Here is a 24026-nt window from a genome sequence, read left to right as displayed (position 1 = left end):
AGTCGTGTCCAACTCTGTGCGACCCCATAGATGGCAGCCTACCAGGCTCCCCCGTCCCTGGGATTCTCCAGGCAAGAACACTGGAGTGGGTTGCCATTTCCTTCTCCAATGCATGAAAGTGAAAAGTGAAAATGAAGTCGCTCAGTCATGTCCGACTCTTCACGACCCCATGGGCTGCAGCCTACCAGGCTCCTCCGTCCATGGGATTTTCTAGGCAAGAGTACTGGAGTGGGGTGCCATTGCCTTCTCTGTGAAAGACGGCATCTGGGCAATATAAGGGGCTTATGTGATCTTGTGATTCTGGGGTACAGTGAGGCCCTCTGGCTTAATGTGGCCCCTTGATGCAGGCTGGTTAGGTTCTATGAAATGGGTCTTGCCCTGCCATTACATTATGAGGTTGTACCTGACAGAGGCCTGTGGCTATGTTGTTATCTCTTGGCTTGGTTCAGGAGGTATTTCCTGCTGACAAAGCTTCATCTCAGTCTTTACTGGCCCAGCCAGCTCTCTGAGGTCTGACTTCAGAGGCCCCCCGGCTGTCCTTAGAGGTCATTGTGTCTCTGTTGCCATGGTAATGCCTCCGTCAAGTTCACCAGCTGAACTCCCAGAAACCTCATGGGAGGATGAGAAAACAGTCTCATCATAGGGGAAGAGAACAGAGTAGCCAAGGGAGTCCTGACCACAACTCTCTGAAACATCCCCACCTCAGGTTATTGTGAGGGCGTTGTTTAAGGCAATCTCCCAGACTATGTAGCAGGAAAAGCATCCTGGTGCTTTTGGCTTTTCCTTTAGGTCTTAAGCCAAGAGAGAGGGGTACACACATCTGAGCACCTGCTCCTCTTGCCTTTATTTCATTCTTATTCTCCAACTCCACTGAGATGGAAGCAGGCAGCCTTTCCCTTCATTTATCTTTTGCTTTTAATATTCTCCTGGATATTCTCACCTATATGAGTGTTAGGATTATACTCTCCTAATTTGGGGGATGGCATGCCACCTTTCCCCTGTCTTTGTGGTCAAAATGTGAGAGGGTACAAGGAGAGAGAACCAGTAAACATAATTCAGGAGATATTTCTAAGTGATTGTGCCTGCTGTGTGAGCAAATGCTTATTAGTCATTTCTTATCAATCACTCAAAGAATGAATTTTTTAAAAGCCTAATGGTTTATTGGTTCCTGTTGCAGTGGTTTTTGCTTGTTTGTTAGTATTTTGAAATGGGATACTATTTCAGATTTCATGTATGCTTGTAAGTCCTTACTACTCAAAGCGTGATCGAGGGGCAGCAGGGTTGCCAGTTGCCAACACTTACTTCAAACAGAGTCTCAGACCCAACCCTAAAAGTACTGAGTCAGTATCTGCATTTCAACAAGATTCTCAGCTATGCCATATGCACAGTAAAGTTTGAAAGCACAGCTCTAGACCACCGTAGCCTTACTGAAGATTTTGGCTACATTGATTATATCCATCATTGACATTCACTAAACATTTATTAATTCATTCTATGTGTTAGCCAATGATAAGCCTTGACCTGGGTGCTTATTCAGTTCAGTTCGGTTCAGTTGCTCAGTCGTGTCTGACTCTTTGCGACCCCATGAACCACAGCACGCCAGGCCTCCCTGTCCATCACCAACTCCCGGAGTTCACTCAAACTCATGTCCATTGAGTCGGTGATGCCATCCAGCCATCTCACTCTCTGTCGTCCCCGTCTCCTCCTACCCCCAGTCCCTCCTAGCATCAGACTCTTTTCCAGTGAGTCAACTCGTTCTAATGAAAAAACTTTATAATTATGGGAAATTAATTAAAATAGACGATTCTAGGTCTAGGCTCCTTCATCACCAGATACACCTTAATTTTTTGACAGATCTATTAAGATTAAATTGTAAATTATGAAAAGCAGATGTTCACATTTTTGGAAAGCAGTCATTTCATGTATAGAGACAGGGATAAGGCGGTAATAAGATGCCCACTTGATTAAGTTCAGATTCATACCTGAGGCTGCTGCTTCATTAGTACTGATAGGGTTTTGCTCAGAGTTGGAAAAGACTCGATTTTTTTTAGAGGGATGATTTTGGGGAGAAGGACAAAGTCATAGTGTTTTTTTCATTCTGCACTTTCATTTTCTGATCACAGTGTTTTAGAAGAATCTGAGCTTTACTTATTCACCAGGCTTTCAATAGAGAATCACATTAATCCTTTTAAGCTCCTTATTCTAATGATTTATTTTGTTGAAAACCATAGTGATCCTCCTTTGAATTTTAATGATTGCTGGCTATTCAGAGATTCATTGTTTTGACTTCCTGTCCTTACCTTTGTTTCCTACATGTCTGTGGGGAACACCTGTCTAATACTGGATCTGCCCCTGATTCTCACTGGCTTACCAGAGTCACTCAAGCCTATCTCTGAGTGTTAAACTGAAATGCTGGCTACTCATCCATGACAATAAATGTAGGATATACGTTTGCAGAGATAGGCAGATAGACAGCAGAGGGACAGATAAATGATTGAGTCATTTCCCAGTGAAAATAATATTTTGGATATGGTAGTATATAGTGATCATATAGAGAAATTAGCTGAATTAGTATTCTTAATCATGAATATATTAGGGTGCATGCAGTGTCCATGGAAAATCTAGTCAAAGAGAAAGAGGTTTGAATGTTGAGAGTGCTATTTGCACCACAGATTCCGGACTGGGTAACCTTCCCGAGGCACTGACCCTCCATGTCTCAGTCTGTTAAATATGGCCATGTCTCAGTCTGTTAAATATGGCAATAGTTCATTTTGTTAAAATCATTTTGTTCAAATGCTGCAAATCCTCAGAAAGGGTGAGCGAATGGAAATAGCCATATGTCTCAGATACAAGCATCAGAATTACATGTTATGCTTTCAAAATCTAAGAAAATGGCTATGTCACAAGCTTGAGTTCCTATCTGGCCCGCTGTGTAACCACACCGAGAATTTTTCCTTCTCTTTTTACAGGTATCACCCAGGAACATCATAGGTTTTCAAGAATATATTATTCTAATACGAGATTTTTAACAACTACACTGTATTTATGCATAATACATTTTGTGCCTTATCTTCAGGCTTCTGGACTTTGATTCAGAATATCAGGAGCTCTGGGATTGGCTGATTGACATGGAGTCCCTCGTGATGGACAGCCATGACCTGATGATGTCAGAGGAGCAGCAGCAGCATCTTTACAAGGTTAGAGCTACCCTTCTTGCCTTTACCTTGCTGGGGAAGATCTGATTAGCCTGACAAGTCTTTCTCTCTCTCAGGATATCTTTTGCGTTCATTGTATGTATCATGGTGTCTATTAGAATTCCCTTCCCTGTCCCCAAACTCATTTCCATCCCCTGTGTGCTGACAGACTGTACCGACATCATAATTGCAAGAAAGTTCCCTTTATCACATTCTATTTGGTGTAATTCTATAGAAGGACAAAGATTTATCTTCAAGATGAATAGCAATAAATGAAACTGCATTAATAAATAGACAAACAAAATGAAGGATAAATGGACTGGTAACATTTAACAAAATGTATTGTGATTGGAGCACTCAGGTGGATTCTGTCCACCCTCAGATATTTCCAGAGATTAAAAAAAAAAAAAGCCTTCCGATTGGCTTACTGCTTCCAGGGTACAGGGCTTGTCCAATTTAATGTTTATTAGTGTTACATAGCACAGACGTTGTCATATTAAGTCAATACATTTGCGTGTGATTTAAGAAAACTGGCTTGGAACTCACATATTGATTGAAGGCAATCCATCTAATAACTATTTATATTGTTTTCCATGTCTGTTAATTCACCCTTAGCCTACTGTGTTTAACCGAGTCTACTTAAATTGTCTTAGAAGTTCTTGCAAAACAGTCATGTGATTTTGACTTGAAAAAATGGTTGCAATATTCACAGTGTCTGAAAAAGCAGTTGGGGAGGGTAGAGGGACTTTCCACTGAAATATCAGACTGCAGTAAATCTTCCTCATTTAGGCAATTTTTATTGGAGTAATTCTGACAGTTGTCATCCTTGAATTGCTTTGAGCATATGGCATATTTCAAAGAGCAGATTGTGAATCATAAAAAATAAAATTAATAACTAACCACAGAATCAGCAACAGTATAATGACAAGAAACAACTACCCTCTAGCTTTTTAAAATTTCTTATAGAATACGAAATAACGTTCAAGGTCAAATAGAAGTTGTTTTCTGTGTTCTCCAATTTTTTTTATCATTTTAAGTTACCTTTCTTTAATATATTATTTTAACTTTTACTTCCTCTAAAGAGACATATTTATTTTCAAGGGTGTGGTAGATTTTAATTTGTGTCCCCTGGGAATCATCTTAGTTAACGGAAGATATAAGCTCCCTAGGGACTCAGCAAACGGTGATATTTTACTCCCTAAAGAATTCTGCCCAACATTAATCAAGTTTGTTGACTGCTAGCTGTTTCCTGTATGGATAGCTGTCCACATTAGCCACAAAACTACCATCGTCTGGCAGCCCATATTGTTAGAATAACAATTTCAACCTAATGTAACCAAAGTGAGATGATTTTGTATTTCATGCTGGGATCAAGACTTACATATGAAAAATGCCTGTAAATCTATATTAATTGTTTGTTAGTATTTGCTTTATTCCAAAGACTTAAGCATTAAAAGTCTAGGTAAAAAAGAAAAAATATAATATGAAAGTTATCTAATCATAAGCCATTATCTCAGAGTTTACTGCATCCATGATGCTAAAGAACGTTTTTCTTGATGCATTTTGTATTTTGCACATAAACCACTATTTTTTTAGAAACAGTGCTCTTCTTTGTCAAAATCTTGTTCATATAATTTACATCACAATTAATAGGAAATCACTGAACAAAAAATGCAGTCTTCTTTTACTTGTGGTTTCCTTGTTAAGTGCTCTGCCTGCGAATTTCCATTCTGGCATATTGAAGGCCATTATTCCTCCCACTCAGTACTTCTGGAGTATAGTACTTTTCTAAACATTTTTGTACTGGGGTTCTTCATTTGTGACTCGTGTCAGTATATCTAAGCTCACTAGACTCGCACTAATTTTGCATTTGGTTTATAAACAAATTACAGATTAGGTTAGAAACCAAAGGCAATGCTACAGGTTTGTGGAGTGTCTCTCTTTATATAAGCTCCCAAATTATTCCAGAGGTTTAGAAATCTCCAAATCAGTCTTGAGAATATTGATGAATGACTCATTTAGAACTTGGGGTGGCTGCTGAGTTAGAAAAACTGATGGCAGAAAATTAATTTCAGGCCTTTGTCAAGAATCCCCAGAGAGTCTCAGGTTAGGTCAACATTTCCAGTGTCCCATTTCTCTTTCTAATCTGCTTTTCTAGGAATCAATTCAACTAATGCCTCGGGAAAGTCAGATTTGGAGCCAGTTGATCACAGAGACCCCTAACGGACTAAAGCTTTTCAGTTGGTCCCCAGACCTTTCTAGGCTTTTGATACCATTTGAGTCTACCTCAATCATCTTTAATCTTAAAATTTGTTGGCCCTAAAAATTACCGACATGTCATCAGCCTTTTTCACCAGGGGCACCATCGGCATTTGGGACAAAAAATTCATTTGTAGATCTGTTGCTTCCACTACAGAGTATTTGTGATTCGTGTTCCTCCAATCATCATGACAACTCAATAGGACACCCAACTCGTCACAGAATTTTCATCTGTCTCAGCTTGTCTATGTCATGTTCATTTGATAAAATGCTTGTGCAGCAATGAGAAAAATGCCTTCCACTGGTATTCTTTATATTCTTTAGCAAAGCATCTTACACAGTTGATATTGAACTAATAATTGTTGGGTTATAACAATTAAGGATGACATTGAAGTTCACTATCCCTGCTGTTAATGAAAAGAATGAGAGTGAACAGCTTTTAAGAGAGACTTCAACTAAGTTATGGTAAATTCCCAGGAACTGTAGATCAGGACAGTTATTCCTGTTATAGAATTTGAAACTTTTGTCCTCCTCTCCCTAGTGAGGAGTAGGGCTCTCTCTGTTTCATCATTCAGCTGATTTCCTGGCATGGAGAGGCGTGCCCACACCCCAATTCTGCATTTCTCAGTCCTAGGCTGATCCCTGAAGTTCACCTTTGTAACTGTTAACGTTAGAGGAATATAGTAAGATGGTGGTCAGAGAGTATGAAGTTGGTTTTGTTTTTTGTTTTTTTTATTAGCATTTTCAGCATTAGGTACTACTTTCCTGACTTTATATTATTGTCTCTGCTAGAAAATCATGTGACTCCTAAATATGGAATTTCAGATAGAGACCAGACAATTCATTCAGCAGACCTCCTGAGCGGAGCGACTATTGAAATATCTTAGTTACCCCAAACCACCAGAATGCTCAAGGAACTTTGAAGGGGAAATAATTAGTTTTGAAAGGCAAAGAATACGTTGATGCAACCTCACATAATTTAGATCCTTAATATTACAATGGGCTATAAAGTGGATTCAGTTCAGTTCAGTTCAGTTGCTCAGTCGTGTCCAACTCTCCGCGACCCCATGAATCACAGCACGCCAGGCCTCCCTGTCCATCACCAACTCCCGGAGCTCACTCAAACTCATGTCCATCGAGTCGGTGATGCCATCCAGCCATCTCACTCTCTGTCGTCCCCTTCTCCTCCCGCCCCCAATTCTTCCCAGCATCAGAGTCTTTTCCAGTGAGTCAACTCGTCGCATGAGGTGGCCAAAGTATTGGAGTTTCAGCTTTAGCATCAGTCCTTCTGTTTAAAATTTTTCTTGTTATTTTCAGATTGTTAGAAATTTAAAATCATTTTCTTTCTGATTAGTTTTAAATTGCTGGGCCCTAAGAACGACCTGATTCTTATTAAAAAGTACCCAATCCCTTAAATATGTTTTCTTTTTTGTTTGGAGACAGTGAGACATGCTGCCAATGTCTGTCCTTCCCCCTTCTTGGTCTGGCTCGGCGTCAGCATGGGGATCTTCTGAAGCTATTTTCTAATAAACATTGGCAGTATCATCAGCTTAGAAAACACAAAGGTAGTCTTTTCTCGTTTCTTTCTTCCTCAGTCTGAGGATCACCTCCAAGGAGAATTTACTCCCCCTCTCTCACTTTCTTTCTCTTCATTCCTCCTACCTTCCTAAGTAGGACAATTTAATTTGTCAAAAGTAACACCGTGATTTTGAAAGTTCAGCTCCTATTTGGACTAGCATTACGAAGCCAGAATTCATAATCACAGGGAGCTGTCACTCTGCTGGTCTGCATGTGCATTAACTATTAATGGAGAAATATTTAAAACCCACTTGCCAAGGAAAAGCTGTATTTTCCGTTCCTACAGATCAAAGGTGGCATTATTCTTGGGCTCAGAGAAGCTCAGGACAGCTCCTCCCCCATCCTGTACATTTTATCAGCTGAGTGACCTGGAAGCACCTCCATGATGGGAGAGTTGGAGCCAGCTGTGCCTGTTGCTGCTGTCCGCAGCAGAGGCAGCCAGTCCTGGAGGGCTGGGAGGCTGTGCCTGCCAGGGGCTTCATCCTAGGCCCCAGAGCACTGCCGTCTCTGCCACCTACAGAGCACAGGTGTCAGATCCCCTAATCATGCTGGATGTTTCAGAGATGAAGGGTTAATTCCAAGAGCCAAATTCAGGAATTATGGGCTGGTGTTTATAGTTACTGTTGAAAAAGAGCTGTTTTCAGATAATATGAAAGTGAAAGTGTTAGTCACTCAGTCATGTCCAACTCTGTGGGACCCCGTGGACTGTAGCCCACCAGGCCCCTCTGTCAATGGAATTCTCCCAGCAAGAATACTGGAGTGGGTTGTCATGCCCTTTTCCAGGGCATTTTCCCGACTCAGGATTTGAACCTGGGTCTCCTGCACTGCAGGCAGATTCTTTACCATCTAAGCCACTAGGGAAGTCCTCAGATAGTATGAAGCTCACTAAAATACCACATTTAGAGATTTGTGCCTTGAGTGAATGCCTTAGCTATTCCACATCAATAAAAGATTAGATTATATTACTTCTAAGGGGTTAAAAATAACTCTTCTAGCTTAAAAATAATATAATACTGACACTTCAACCAAGATGTATATGCTTTCAGGGAATTTACACTGAAGGTGTTGTACTTAATTTAGGCGGTTAGTTATTCGTGTTTTCTTCTTTTGTGAGAAAAATTCAAGTGTCCTATATCCTTCTCCATTGGTGTAAGTATTATAAAAAATATGTCCTGTGTGAAAAACGAAAATTCATTCATTCTATATAATACAGTGCTCACTAAACATAGTAATTTTTATTTTGTTATTGGTTTGAGGTTGTTTATAAGACTTCATGGGCTTCCCATGTGGTTCAGTGGTAGTGAATCCACCCCAGTGTAGGAGCCGCAGGAGACTTTGTTTCAATCCCTGGGTCAGGAAGATTCCCCTTAAGGAGGGCATGGCAATCCACTCCAGTGTTCTTGCCTAGAGAGCCCATTGAAAGAGGAACCTGATGGGCTACAGTCCATAGGATTGCAAAGAGTTGGACATGACTGAAGTGACATAGCATAGCATAAGACGTCACAGGAAAATAATAAAAATATGTTTAATATATAAGTACAAATCAGAACTGGGAAAATATATGTAGGCTGGATTCTGTTTCTGTGAGAAGAGTTAATATGTAGTCACATAAACTATAAAGTCCTACACAACTACTAAAGATGATCCTAAAAATTTTTCTGGGTTTCCTGGTAGCGAAAGCAAAGAGGGAAATATGCTCAGACAATAAATTTACATTTTCCATGAAAAAAATATATATTTCCTTGGAGAAATTAAGTTTATTTTGATACTTAGAAATGAAAATATTTTCTGTTAGGATTTTTTTTTTAATATAAGGGATTAAAATGGTACAATAGAGAAATGGCTAACCACAATTATTTCTTACAGGTAGACATAATACTTCTGACAAGTGAGTTAGTTATGTTTACTCTGACTCTGTTGCCAGGTAATGCTTAGAGACTTTGAGCACAGCTGTCATCCATAAGTGGCTCTTTTCAATGATAGTTTGGCCAGATGGAATTAATGAAAGAATATCACTATTATATCACTCTTCTGGAAAAGAAGAGGTTATTTGTAAAATGAGAAAGAAATGTAAACATTGAAGAGATAGAAAAACAGTTGAAGTTGGTTAATACAAAGTTAACCAAAGGAAAAAAAGAATAGAGGAGTAAATTACAATCATGGGTAGACAAATGAATAGGTAAGAAAATGCTAAAAAATCAAATACAAACAAGCTTTTAAAACCAAAACACTGAAAAAAGAATTGTTTCGGGGGGGTGGGAAGCCAGACAAGAGAAAGGGGTAAATTTTAAAAGGAGAAAATGTTACTTTAGAGAATTTACATGTGTATTATAAGACAACCAATGTGACTTTTAAAATAAACATGGGTATGGAATGGGATAAGAAATTCTAGAGAATAAGAAATATAGCGTGAAAGAAGAAAAATGGGACATAGTTGACTTATTTTGTTTTTATAACTATTGATGCCAAAATGATGTTGTCATAGCTATGAACCAATCATAGAAAACAGATTAATCATGCTTGTCCTGTATTTTGTAAATTCAGCTGTCTACAATAGTTCTCTTTCATTTTGTTCCAGATTATATTGATTTGTATAATTTTAAATGTGGCTTGAGACCTTTATGCCTGAACTTGAGCTCTTAAAAATGTAATGGTAGGCTGGTTCATGGTCCAGGTCACAGTAGCTAGGCTTAAAATAGAAGAAAGTCCATTAACTTTCTTTTTTAACTTATGTGTTGGTGTACAGAATAGAAGTACATGTCAAAAACTTAAATTCTGTTAATTAGGCTTTATATTGGAATTTCAATCTCCAAATTTTCTACCTTGATTGTTCAAAAGAAGCAAATTACTAGTTAGTGAAGCAGTCAAGGTAAAAATGTACCAGGTATATCAGGCACAAAAACCTAATGATAATTTTTTACCTCTTTCCCAGTAGATTAATTGTAGAGCTTAATTGTATGTTAGATTAAAACTCCATTAAGATAAGAAGAATATGCTTAAAATCATTATAATATTGCAAAAAACATAACCTAATCATTTTTAAAGCAATCAGAATGGAAAAACCTAGGCTGTCTCCACTGCTGTCTAGAAGTGAATTTGTTGTTCCATTTTTTTAAAGTTCAAAAAGTCCTTAGATTTGCTGTCATATTAATTTGGGCTTTGAAATCAGTGTTTGCTTTGAATACTTGAATGAATATATATATATATTTTTTTTCTTTTCTTTTTTGAGAGAGGACAAAACTTATCCTGAAAACGTTAGAAGAAAAAGTAGATGGATATGGTTTCTGAACAATATATGAAACACTATTTATGCTAGAGCTTATAATACCTATTTGCACAGCTTTTTTAAAAAAGGGGAAAAAAAAGAAGGATGTTAAGAGAATAGTATGCCAAGAAATAGCTGGCTCTGTGTGCAGAGGGGCAAGGAAGGGAAGCCCCGCCAGCAGTTTTTGTCTCTGGCGGGTGAGCTACTGTCCGGAAGGTGCGTTGGCTCCCTGGGCAGCCTCAGCTGTATTGTACTGCTCCCTCTCTCCCTGGCCTGGCCTGCTCTGGCCTAGAGTGGATCAAACAAGCCATGGGGAAAGTTCCCCTCATTTGCATCACTTCTAGACAGCCCTGTCGTACTCTTTGCTGACAGGAAATCACCGTCTTTGTCACCTTTTCTCAGGCCCTCCTTTTGGCAGAGATGGGCCATGTGACCACGCTTAATCACAACAACAGGGCTGGCTCAGGACTCAATGACATGTTTTCCTCAGCACTTCAATAAATGGGGTAGAGGAGTCAGGAGGAAATGACTACATTAATTTCAGAGTGAAAAGATAATTAACACTTGAAGGACTCATGCTACAACCTATGAATTATTATTCAAATTGAAGTTAATTTATCAAAAACTTGTGAAAACTATCTTTCTTAACCTAACTGTTTTAAAAAAAATATAACTTGAATAGTAAGATTTGGGCATGTTGGAGGGAGAGTGGGAAGGAGGGGAGAGGGGGCTTTGGGTGGAGGGTGTAGAGAGTAGGGGGAGGAAGAGACAGGGCAATCATAGCCAGCATTAGCTATGTTTGAAAAAGCAACTTAAATGGGCTAAAACTTCAACATTTGGGACTGAAGGCTGGAGCATGTAAAACGCTTACTTAGATGATATGAATAGGACACTGGCAAACAAAAGCAGCAGTGTGCTCCTAGAAAACTGTGCTTAAAGGAGTTTCCTTGGCAACAGAAATGCAGTTCCAAAAGTAGACAGAACTTTCCTCAGAAAACATACTATTAATAACAACCTTCCGGAACAACTTGGAACAATTTGACGACTTGGCAATAATAATGCCAAGTGTTCTGCAAATTAATCTAACACATAACAGTTATGTTTCCCTTGCCCATAATTTTGCTGGACCCTACCTAGAACTCACTGCTTCTCAGTGGCACAATGTGAAAATTATTTTTAAATGTTGTCAAGGAAAAAGAAAACAAAAAGAAATGCTAGTGACCAGCAGTGGCTAGTGATTGTGTTCAGCTTTTTGGAAACTACCAGAGAACTTGGTTTAATGAGATGAGTTTATTCCAATTAAAACTATTACTTTTAATATTTCATTCCAATAAAATGCTTGAATAAACAAATCTTGGTAAAGGGTTAACGGCCTGAGACATGCTGTGATGTGAAACACATCTTGAGGCCATTGGTTATATAAATGTAACACTTTACCCAATATGTGCTGGGTGTTATTTTTAAAAGCATCATCATTTCTTGTCAGCCCAGGGAATAAACTAATCTTGGATCTACTTGGCCAATGGGAATCATTTGAATTCTCCTGAAGGCTATACATTGCCAGCCAAGAAAGGAAGAATGTTCCCCTACTTTAACCTTTCCTGAATCCTTGGCTCTAAAGGTTAAAAGTAATCAATATCTCATTGTGCTTCTTGGTTTCAGGGTAATAAGTAATAACCATCATGTTAAAATACAAATGATTACAGATAGCACTTAAATGAGTTGACCTGTTTGGGAACTTTTTATTAATTGCAATCAGGATAATCATTAAAGTTTGCTAATAAAATTTTGGATTAAATTGCAAAAATTTCAGCCTTTAACTTTTGAAAAATGACTTTTACTTAATTAGACATCAATCTCCACCTCTGTTAAGCTGAGATATTTGGCTTTAACTCTACATGTTTGTAGATTTCTTTCTGGTTTTATTGAAATGAATAAGAGGAACATTTACCTTCCTTATATGAAAAGGTGTTTGGTTTACTGTTGCCTTTGGCTCCTGAACTACTCAATACTATATAAATATATGTTTCAAGTCAGTGAGTTAAGGGAAATGTCCCTCACCTACTTTTTAGCATTTCCTATTTTTAAATTGCTTATCTTTAGTGGTTCTATTCATATTTAGGCTAATCTGGTTTGACGCTAGGAAAAAAGTTGTATGTTGTGTGATTAAACTTTACAGACAACAGTCGTTAAGAACTGCGGGTTATTTATTTTGTCCCCCCAAATTGCCAAAATTAAAAGATAAAAACCAAATATTGTTTTAAATATTTTATTGACATTGACAGCTTTTATTGGCATTGGCAAAAGGGTCTTAATATAAAAAGGATAGATGTTAGGTTAATGTTCCATGTAATTACATCAAGAAGCCATTGGTTATGCTAACCATAACTACAAGGAAGTATATGATATATATGCTATTAAACCCAAATATTTCATCTTTATTATCATTCTGAGTTTTTCAGTTTGTTAGGATTTCATGTGTATATTCCTAAAGCTGGGAGATGAGGCTTCTTGTTGCTGTTGTTTAGTCGCTATGTCTGACTTTTTACTACCTCATGGATTGTACCCTACCATGCTCCTCTGTCCATGGGATCTCCTAGGTAGCCATTTGTTTCTCCAGGGGATCTTCCTGACCCAGGGATCAAACCTGCATCTCTTGCATACAGATAGATTCTTCACCACTGAGCCATGCTGGAAGGGTAGCTAAATAATGTTTTGGTTATTTCAAAAGAAGTCCTGGTAGCTGTCACAATAGACTGGTGATTGCCAGCTTGGGATGGGACAGGGGACAGGCAAAGCTCAGCCATAGTGCTTTCACAAATAAACTCATTAACTTCCTTCCTTTTTTAAAAAAACCTCCTTCCTTCTTATCCTTGTTTTACTACCATGTCTAACTTTAGAAAGAAGTAGATGTGTGGTTGTCCAAGGGACATAATTTTTAGACTATTAGGTATTCCCCATCCCAACTATCTTATCTCCATTATTAAATATCCACACTGCCTTAAATCCCATCCTTGAGATTCATTTCTTTATAGTAAAGCCTTCCCAGGTGATGCTCGTGGTAAAGAACCTGCTTGCCAGTGCAGGAGATGCAAGAGACACAGGCTTGATCCCTGGGTGGGGAAGATCCCCTGGAGGAGGGCATGGCAACCCACTCCAGTGTTCTAAAAGGGCTTCCCAGGTGGCTCAGGTGATAAAGAATCTGCCTCTAATGCAGAAGACCTGGGTTCAACCCCTGGGTGGGGAAAATCCCCTGAAGAAGGGCATGACAACCCACTCCAGTATTCTTGCCTGAATCCCATGGACAGAGGAGCCAGGTGGGCTACAGTCCACGGGGTTGCAAAAAGTTATGACTGAGTGAAGACTTGACTCCTAAAGACATGACTGAGTGACTAACACTTTCACTTTCATAATCTTTAGAGTATTAGGTATTCCCCATCCAAGCTATCTTATCTCCATTACTTGATATCCACACTGCCTTAAAGCCCATCATTAAGACTCATTTCTTTATGATAAAAAAGGATGTACTCTATTGGATGCAGATAATGTATGGGTCGGGGGAGAATACTGTTGAATTCAGTGCCAATTTTGTCATCTAGTTTAAATGGAAAGACACTGAGAAGGAAAATAGAGTGGAGAGTGGGTAGAGAGAAGAAATTTGGAAAAGGGACCAAGGACAGATGCTATCTACTTCACCATTTGATAAGAAGGGAAGTGTGCGTGTGTGTGTGTCTGAGAGAGAGAGATAGGAGGTAGGAGTAGGATAGTGGGACCAAAAAAAAACAACAACCTGAACATTGGTCAGATCTTACTATTAGACTGTGTCAGTGCTCTATGCACATTATTGTATTTAATACTTGCCGTACGCACATTATTGTATTTAATACTAATGATGATCTTGGATTCTTGTCCCCACTTCATGTACTCTGAGCTTGAAATACAGAGAGGTTAACTGATTAGTCTAAAAGACAACAGAACTAGTTTCTTAGTCAGGATAGGCTAGGGTTTGTTGAGATAACAAACAGTCCCAAAATCTCAAAGGTTTAAACCTGCAAAGATGAATTTCTCACTATATATTACGTGTCCATCACAAGTGAGCTATGGGCTATTCTTGGTATTATTATTAACTCCAGGACTTAGACTAATGGACAAGTCACCCTCTTAAATATTCCCTCAATGTGGCAAAGAGGAAAGAGACTTCTGGAAGGTCTCACTCTGAGTAGCAATCTTCTTGAAAGAAACACGTCACTTCCTCTCAAAATCATTGGCTTGAACTAATTGCATGGCTCCACCTTATTCTAAACTGGATGGGAAAATTCACCCCTACTGAAAGGAAGAAAACTAGAAATTTTTGTTGAACTGCATCTGTAACTACCACAAGAGGTAAGTAAATAAGTCAGGGTTTGATCCCAATTTGGGTAGTTCTAACACCCATAGGTTTTCTTTCATACACTGCTTGCCTGCCCACTGTTGCCCTATATCCTCTTCTCTACAACAGGTAAAATGCTTGCAAGAACATTATTTCCTCCCTCTATATAAGCTTTTTGTGCTAAGACAGAAGAAAGTCCTCAATATTTAGATGGTATATCTGCAGAGAAAATGGGCTGGTTCTTTAGCCACTCATCAACGTTTCTTAAACACTTCAGCATCCTAGGGATGGGTGCCATGTTGAGCCTCACAGGAGCCCCCTGTATTTTGTCAGTTTCAGGAAAGCTAAGGCTGAAAGTAAATCATTGTGGGAGAGAGATTAAAGGTCTCATGACCCTAGAAAGATTCAACCTCATGGATCCTATTATTGGAAAGGGAATCATTGAAGAAGTGTCCCCTTGGAGAGATGCTCTAGAGGCATATCATTTGCAGGAAAACTACCTTACTCTCCTGTCAAGGAAGCAAATTCAGTTCTCAGAAACAAGGGCATTCCTATGCATATTTTTAATAATGTGGGCATTTGTGAAGCTCATACATTCTTAAAATAGGCACTTCTGTGACACTCTGTCCCTAATGAGGCACACTGAACTAAGTCAAGAGGGAAGAGTGGTCTTCCTGCTGAATCTTGATTCATTTACATAAGACACAACACACATACACACATTTTCTTATTCTAAAGCTAGGGAAGAGTCTTCCAGACTAAAATCCTTACTGCTTTTGGGGTTGATTTAAATTCTCCTTCTGAAATTTCTCAGGCCACAGAGCTTCACCTTTCTCTAGAAGGATATCTATACACCCCTGAAACTCCTCTGAACTTACTCTTTCGGCTGCTTCCAAAGTGGTTGATTCCATATGCTCATAGATATTTGCATAAACAAGATTTGTGTATTCCCCTTATCATCTCAACTTAGCCATTGAAAACTAGAAAATCTGTGCAAGAGATACACACATACCTAGTTATGCTGTACATTTATGTGTGTTTACACATATGCACACAGATATCAAGTATTAACTTGTTAAAATAATCTTTCATCAGGATTGAATCTAGATAAAGTCAGATTCCTTTGACCAGACATACTGGCTATCCCAAGATGACATTATAATTGTGCATATATAAATAACTATACAAATCCTTTCATATATGCCAAGTTTTAGTCTGGAGCTCATTTCTGTCTTATAAATCTTGGCATACTGAATTTTGCTACCTTCATTACAATGGAATTATCTCTTTCAGTAGTTACAGGTGCCTCCCTGCGAGAGGCCTCCTTGAGATTAATTTAGCCATGAATACTTTTTATTAATTAAATAACATTTTAAGTAATATGGTAGATTTAGATTTTTTGGACCAAATTTGAGAATGAATGATTATAATTTTTATTAGATTTCACACTCCAAGGGTAAGATTCATGTCTGTGTTGTTTACTGATATATCTCCAGTGGCTAGCACAGTACCTCGCACAGAATAGAAACTCAATAAATATATGGTGAGAAACATTTTAACAAATAAGGCATTTAATAATCTATTAATTAGATTCTATTGATCAGAGCTATGCTATCAACTCCTTAATTTTTCAAGAAGACAATCCTATTTTCATGTTGTGCTAGTTGAGTCTAAAACTTTATGGCCTCCTTGTATATTATTGGAGAAGGAAATGGCAACCCACTCCAGTATTCTTGCCTGGAGAATCCCATGGACAGAGGAACCCGGTGGTCTGCAGTCCATGGAGTCACAAAGAGTCAGTCACAACTGAGTGACTAACACTTTATGTTATATATTGAGGTGATCAAAAATTTCATTCATTTTTTTCTGTAATATCTTACAGAAAAACTCAAATGAGTTTTTTTGGGCAATCCAATAGAAAAATAAAAATTTCTCTCCTTGAAAAACCAGTGTGCATTAAGGACAGTTCCTAATACTCAGAGTACTCAGATTTGCCCAGGCTGGTATCAGGGAGAAAAAGAGGGAAAGAGGGAAAGGACAGTGACATCCATGTCTGAGACAAACGGTACAAAAATGTACAATTAATCACCCGAATTCTATGGCTAGTTTCCAACCCCTTGTGCCATAGTATTCACTGATGTATTCTTGATATGTAGACAATCTCAGTATAATTGTTCATACGAATGAGGATAACATGAGCCATGCAAACGGGAAGCCCAAAAATAGAATAGTAGGTGTAAGGTGAACATAAGCAGTCATTTGAAATGTGAAGTATATCAGCACAGTTTGTTCTTGTACTATCATTAGCAGGAGAGTTTACTGACACTTTTGTTGCATAAAATCTGGTTTGACTTCAGACAAGTGTGTATCTAAAACTGTAATCATGAAGGGGTGAGAAAAATATTAAGAGATTTGGACTTGGGCAAGCTCTTTAATCCAAGTCCATCATAGTGAGGGTGAAGAAAGGAAAAAGACTAAAAGACTGATTCGTCTTTCCAAAGCTATAGCAAACTAATTCAGAATAGGAAAATTAAAAAACTACATGTCACTGCTACAATATCAAGAGACAGCTGAAATGTAATTTTGAAACTTTCTCCCACTCTTGTATTTAAAAAAAATTATACTCTTCATTATTTTAAAAAATAATTCTCATATACTGTCATTTATACTTTTTATTTAGGTATTAATTGTAAGCTTTATGATTTTAAACAATAAAGTCAAGATTAAAAGATGTGCCATTTAAAACTAGATTTTGATAAAGATTTGTGATGAATTCATTTCCTGGCCCCATTTGTGTCTACCTTGATATCCTTTTGGGTTTACTGTCTTCCCATTGAACTTTGTCCTTCCTCCTTAGCTTTTCTCAGCTGACACATGGTAAGATTTGAAAATATGCATGAAGAACACTTATTCTCTGCATGATTGTTCTCGCCTCTTCACTCTCTTCAGCCTGGTGATGCTAAAGACCAATTCTGTGAATCTCTAGTTTTCTTATAAGCCACAAAAATCTTCATGTTCATGAAAACTTAAATATAATTGAATCGCTGCTGCTGCTGCTGCTAAGTCACTTCAATCGTGTCCGACTCTGTGCGACCCCAAAGATGGCAGCCTACCAGGGTCCCCCTTCCCTGGGATTCTCCAGGCAAGATCACTGGAGTGGGTTGCCATTTCCTTATCCAAAGCATGAAAGTGAAAAGTGAAGTTGCTCAGTCGTGTCCAACTCTTAGCAACCCCATGGACTGTAGCCCACCAGCTTCCTCCAGTTGAGCTAATTGAATTCTTTCTTTGCAACAAGGGAGTATAGCACAAGACCTCAAATTTGGCCAGCATTTTATAACCAGTGTTTCAATGATAGTTTAAGAGGCTCCATCTGTCCAAGTTTGGGTTTGAAAAGGAAATAAAGTATGGAAACACTGTCAGAGCCTTTTCTGTTTACAAAAAGATCCAAGGATACCATGAATAATGCCAGAAATTTCATGTGACAGCCAGCTCTTGCAGGATTTTTGAGCTCACCAATCTCAGGAAATACAGTTACAGAAAACTGGTTGAAGCTCAAAGATTTGTTTAAAAAATTAATTGAAGTGAATAATTGTGTTCCCTGTTCACACTGCTGCTCAGGCCTGTGCCCTCCTGGGGTGGACGTCTCCCCAGAGCTAGGTAATATTTGACACTGGATAAATATTTTCTGAACTGAATCACCTGCTTAACGAGTGTTTTCTCCTGAATCTTCCAAAGTGAATCTTTTTGAGGTTTTGTACAGTTATTTACCCATGGGAAGTGAGAATTTTACCTGGAGTTTCAGAACTGCAAGTGACCTCAAAATGACCTTCATTTCATTTCCTCTCTTTCAGAGATTGTTTTTTTAATCCATTCCAGATAGGAGAGAATTTGTCCTCCGTTACAGATCTTTCCAGAGGGGATTCACAACCTTACATTAAAATGTTTAACAACTCTCCCTGCCCTGAAAGTCTTCTTGTATCTAGTGTAAATCCCTTCTGTGAGGATTTATTGTCCAATCGGCTGGAATCCCTGCTCTGTAATTAAATCTCTTCTGTTTTCTAATATAGTCACATATCTCTTCTTTTCTGCAGTTTTCTTTTTAAGTTAAAAAATATTTTAAAATCTTTTATTTCAGTTTGTCTATACTCCATCTAATTGAAACCACCTCCATCCTCTTTTGTAGGAGAAATTATGCTAATATGGAGAGACTGCTGGTAAATCTATGTATTTGAGGAACTTTAATGATGTCTGTGGATTTCTACATTGGGTTTTTCAACTCTCCTATTAATAGTTAATAAAATAGTTCATGGATGGTTTGGAAGTGGAACGTGGTCTGTCTGAGATGATATGATTTATAGTGTATACCTGGGGAAAAAAGAATTTAAAAAGAAAATGACATAAAAATAGACCAAAAAAATTCTCCTCCTATTTAGGGACAGAGCTGCTTCTTCTCCCAGTGGATGTATAATGTATTATTTATATAAGAGTGAGCATCTTGTTTTTGGCTCACTTTCCATTTGGAACATATATGGTATGACAGTTTCCTTGGCTTATTGTTGTATATGTGGCTATCTATTTTTAATACATTGCTTTGTCTTTTTTTATGCTTGCTTGCATCTGTTGTTATGAAAACTGACATAAAGCTTTTAAACATAACAGAAGTGATGGAGAAAGAGATGGAAGAGACAAACAACATTTCAAGGAAACATGAGGTAGAGAAACAGGAGCAAAGTCACCATGGAGTGAAACCAGAAGCAGCCTCTAATGAATGGGAGGGAGGGCAGGCATCAACAGTCATGGAGACAAGGAGGCTATATAAAGGAGGAGGCTACATAAAGCGTTTCTAAGTGAGAGGGAGCAGAGTGCATTTTACACCCAATTATTTGAACTTTTTAAGCTAATTATTAAAACTTTTTAAGTTTTTAAACCTGTGAAATGGGGAGAACACCCACCTTAAAAGGTTGTTAGAATTCAATGATGTATGTAAGGGGTTCAGCCTTGTGCTTATTTAGTAAATAGTATGGGCTCAATACATAGTACAGAATCAAGGGCTGACAAACTATAGCCTGAAGGTCAAATCCAGACCTTGCCTGTTTTCTTAAAATAAAGTTTTATTGGAACACAGGCACATTCATTTATGAATTGTTTGTGGCTGTATTTATACAAAGATAGCAAGTTGAGTAGTTTCAGCAGTGACCAGATGACCCACATGCCTTAACTATTTACAGTTTACCCTTGAATGACATGGGTTTGAACTGCCTGGATTCACTTATGCATAGATTTTTTTCAATAAATAAGAACTACAATAAGTCCATGATCTGCAGTTCATTGAGTTGCTGAATCTCAGACAGGGAGGGTCCACTGTAGTTACACTCAGAATTTTGACTGTGTGGGTATCAGTGCCCGAAACTCTCAATTTGTTGTAGTCAGCAGTACTCTCTGGCTCTTCACAGGCAAAGTTTGCCAGTCCTTGGTATAAATTATAACTATTACAGCAACATTTTTAGGAATACACGTTACTTTACAGATATGAATGATTTCCAATTCAGTTTTCTGTCTGTTGTATTGCATTAATACATGTTGACTATCATTATTTTGCCCAAGGTTCTAGTTTTTCTTGTGTAACAATCCAAAGTCTGCCTCTTTTGCTTGATTTTCAGTGTAGCATTAAATGGTTAATTGGTTTCTTTCACCACCAGGTGGCCTCCTCTACTCTATTGTGCTTGTGGGACCCAAAGGAAGCTGAAAGTATATCTAACACACTTCTTTCAACTTTGGCTGTTATTCAGCTTTTATTCGTATTTCTCTGGTGGTTTGACTGCTCTCAAATCATTCTATGAACCCTATGTTTTGTATCTGGTCCTGAAAGAGAAATTTATATTGACCTTTTAAGAAAATTCGTTATCAAGCGGAGTTAGAAAGAACTAAAACAGTAAAAGCAAAATAAAAATCTTTAAACGCACACTCACACATACACACATAGAGTAAAGTGGAGTTTTAAAAAAACAAGTTTGGCCACTACTCTAAGAGCTTTACCATGACTCAGCCCTCCTCTCCTGCGCATGCTATCAGGATTTACTGGTCTTGACGCTTCCTTAGGAAAAGGAAAAGACCACTGTCACTCAGATCTCCAAATAGTAAATTCTTGAGCATGGATAGACTTCATCTCAGTGCTTCAGTTTTTTCGTTATTTTTGTTCCCTAGATCCTCTTTTGAGTGTTCTTTGATCTTATTTTTAAGCTTCATATAAGACCAGTGTAAGGAAGAAAAGATTTGAGAGCCCTGTGATAAAGCACAAGAAGGCTGGATTCTCCTTAGGTGATGACACTGTTGCTTTCAGGTTTTATTTTCCTCATCTTAAATTGAGAGAACTGGACTGGGTAGCTCCAAGGTCCATTCCAACTTCAATATTCTCTTTTCGGTTAAAAAACAAAAATTTTTCTAATTAGTAATTGATTTTGCCTACAAGCAACCTAGCAAAAATCAGGATTTTAGGAATAGTTTCCAAGCTAAGGAAACAATATATATTTGAATGGATATAATTTTTTTGCAAACTAGTGGTAATTTCTAAATGCCACATTATTTTCGGTTCATTTCAGGTAATAGTCATAAATACATATTTTATGAGCCTTCTTGGACTCTTTCCATTTTACTTTTATTCAGTAGTAGATAACTTCTTATTTATGCAGATTAGTATAAAATTTTATTTATTTATATTGAAGTATAGTTGCTTTACAATATTGTGTTAGTTTCCGCTGTAACCAAAGGGAATCAGTTATACATATACATATAACCACTCTTTTTTAGATAACCATTCGTTCAGGTTCTTGCCAGTGTCCTTTGGTAAACTGTCATTTCTCTTTGATGTCTTATTTTCCAGATTTTTAAATTTTCCTACCATTTTCTTTTGGCAGAATTATCAAATACTCTTCGGACTTCTCAAAAGCATCAAATAGATATATTTGTTTGTATTTCCACTGAAAATGGGTCACTTCACATCATATGAAAGACCCGTTCTTACCTTCTGCTTGTAGTATGGTATGCACATGCCTGGTTTGTATTTTGTTTGTCACATTGAATGTCATTGCAAATATGGCTAAAGGCATTTAGCTGTCATGTTGATGTATGGCAAAACCAATACAATATTGTAAAGTAAAAAATAAATAAATAAATAAAATTTTTAAAAAAAAAAAGAAAGAAAGAAAGGACCAGAATGGTCTCCAAGGTATTTGGGAGAGCATAGGGTCACGTTTGAATCCAAAGTCAACCATGGGAGGCCTCATGACAGACAATCACTCTTAATTCCAAATTTGCTACTGGGGATTCTCTGCAGCACTCTCTGGTTAAAGGCAGATTTGTATTTACTTTGGGGAAAAATTGATTTCAAATTTTATCTGCTTTACAAACTGCCCTAGTTAGTATCAAGCCCTACTAATAATTTATGAAATTTGCATCACTCTCTGTATGCCTACACACAATGATATTTCACGTTAATTCTCTTTTCTCACATATATTTTTAAAATTACATATGTTCATATGTTCTGATATACATATGTATATCAGTTCAGTTCAGTTCAGTTCAGTCGCTCAGTCGTGTCCGACTCTCCGCGACCCCATGAATCACAGCACGCCAGGCCTCCCTGTCCATCACCAACTCCCGGAGTACACTCAAACTCATGTCCACAGAGTCGGTGATGCCATCCAGCCATCTCATTCTCCGTCGTCCCCTTCTCCTCCCGCCCCCAACCTTTCCCAGCATCAGAGTCTTTTCCAGTGAGTCAACTCGTCTCATGAGGTGGCCGAAGTATTGGAGTTTCAGCTTTAGCATCAGTCCCTCCAATGAACATCCAGGATTGATCTCCTTTAGAATGGACTGGTTGGATCTCCTTGCAGTATAAGGGACTCTCAAGAGTCTTCTCCAACACCACAGTTCAAAAGCATCGATTCTTCGGCGATCAGCTTTCTTCACAGTCCAACTCTCACATCCATACATGACCACGGGAAAAACCATTGCCTTGACTAGACGGACCTTGGTCGGCAAAGTAATGTCTCTGCTTTTTAATATACTATCAAGGTTGGTCATAACTTTCCTTCCAAGGAGCAAGCGTCTTTTAATTTCATGGCTGCAATCAGCATCTGCAGTGATTTTGGAGCCCAAAAAAACAAAGTCTGACACTGTTTCCACTGTTTTTCCATCTATTTCCCATGAAGTGATGGGACCAGATGCCATGATCTTTGTTTTCTGAATGTTGAGCTTCAAGCCAACCTTTTCACTCTCCTCTTTCACTTTCATCAAGAGGCTTTTGAGTTCCTCTTCACTTTCTGCCATAAGGGTAGTGTCATCTGCATATCTGAGGTTATTGATATTTCTCCCAGCAATCTTGACTCCAGCTTGTGCTTCTTCCAGCCCAGCGTTCCTCATGATGTACTCTGCATATAAGTTAAATAAGCAAGGTGACAATATACAACCTTGACGCACTCCTTTTCCTATTTGGAACCAGTCTGTTGTTCCATGACCGGTTCTAACTGTTGCTTCCTGACCTGCATACAGGTTTCTCAAGAGGCAGGTCAGGTGTATATAAGGAATTCATGGTTGAATAATTTTACCTTTAGTTTAAAAAGTGAGGAAGAATAAGAAATGATGCTGTCTGGTATTAGTGTCTATGAAGATGAGACAATAAGCTTTTTTTAAGTACTACTATATCTTGTGGAGAACAATAAAAAAGGAAGGTTGCCCTTTTCCACAGTAATTTATAATCCATTTAGAAAAGTAAAACCAAAAACCATAAAATTATAACAAAGATAGCACATTTGTGTGGTACAAAAAAAAGTGCTGGTCTTCTAAGAGGATATTATTAGAACATCTTTGTAAAAGAAATGAGATTTGAACTGGAACCTTGCTGTGTGTGTTAGCTGCTCAGTCGTGTCTGACTCTTTGTGACTGCGTGGATTGTAGCCTGCCAGGCTCCTCTGTCCCTGGGATTTTCCAGGCAAGAATACTGGAGTAGGTGGCCATTTCCTTCTCCAAGGACTCTTCCCAACCCAGGGATTGAACCCAAGTCTCCTACACTGCAGGCAAACTCTTTGCTGTCTGAGCCACCAGGGACCTTGCTAGACAGAATTTTTGTAAGTCAGATGTTCTTCTTGCAGAAGAACACAGTATGTATGAGAAGACACCTCAGATACGGGAATTAGTTTGTCATGCTCCTAGGCCTTTTCCAAAATCAGGAAGACACAATGGGGAAGAATAAAACCAATGGCAGACCACAATAGCTTTCATCCATATGTTCAGTGGAAGTCAATAAAAAGCAAGGTTTTTTTTCCTATTGAATACTGATTCCTAGGTTCAATGTTTTATTTA

General features: G+C 38.2%; 1 protein-coding gene across 2 annotated transcripts in view; it reads left to right on the top strand.

The window, feature by feature from the left end:
- The window catches only part of AKAP6 (A-kinase anchoring protein 6), a 408114-nt gene that overhangs the window by 274794 nt on the left and 109294 nt on the right, over positions 1–24026 (top strand). For both annotated transcript variants that reach the window (XM_055418225.2, XM_055418226.2), the window contains exon 9: positions 3077–3197. In XM_055418225.2, the coding sequence (XP_055274200.2) occupies positions 3077–3197 (121 nt within the window). The remainder of the gene's footprint in view (positions 1–3076; positions 3198–24026) is intronic.

The sequence above is a fragment of the Moschus berezovskii genome, chromosome 21 (assembly GCF_049115385.1).
Source record: "Moschus berezovskii isolate FMDL1 chromosome 21, NW_MosBer_1.0, whole genome shotgun sequence".
Taxonomy (NCBI): domain Eukaryota; kingdom Metazoa; phylum Chordata; class Mammalia; order Artiodactyla; family Moschidae; genus Moschus; species Moschus berezovskii.
Note: the sequence above shows the minus strand (reverse complement) of the source record. Positions and strands in the feature narration are given on the sequence as shown.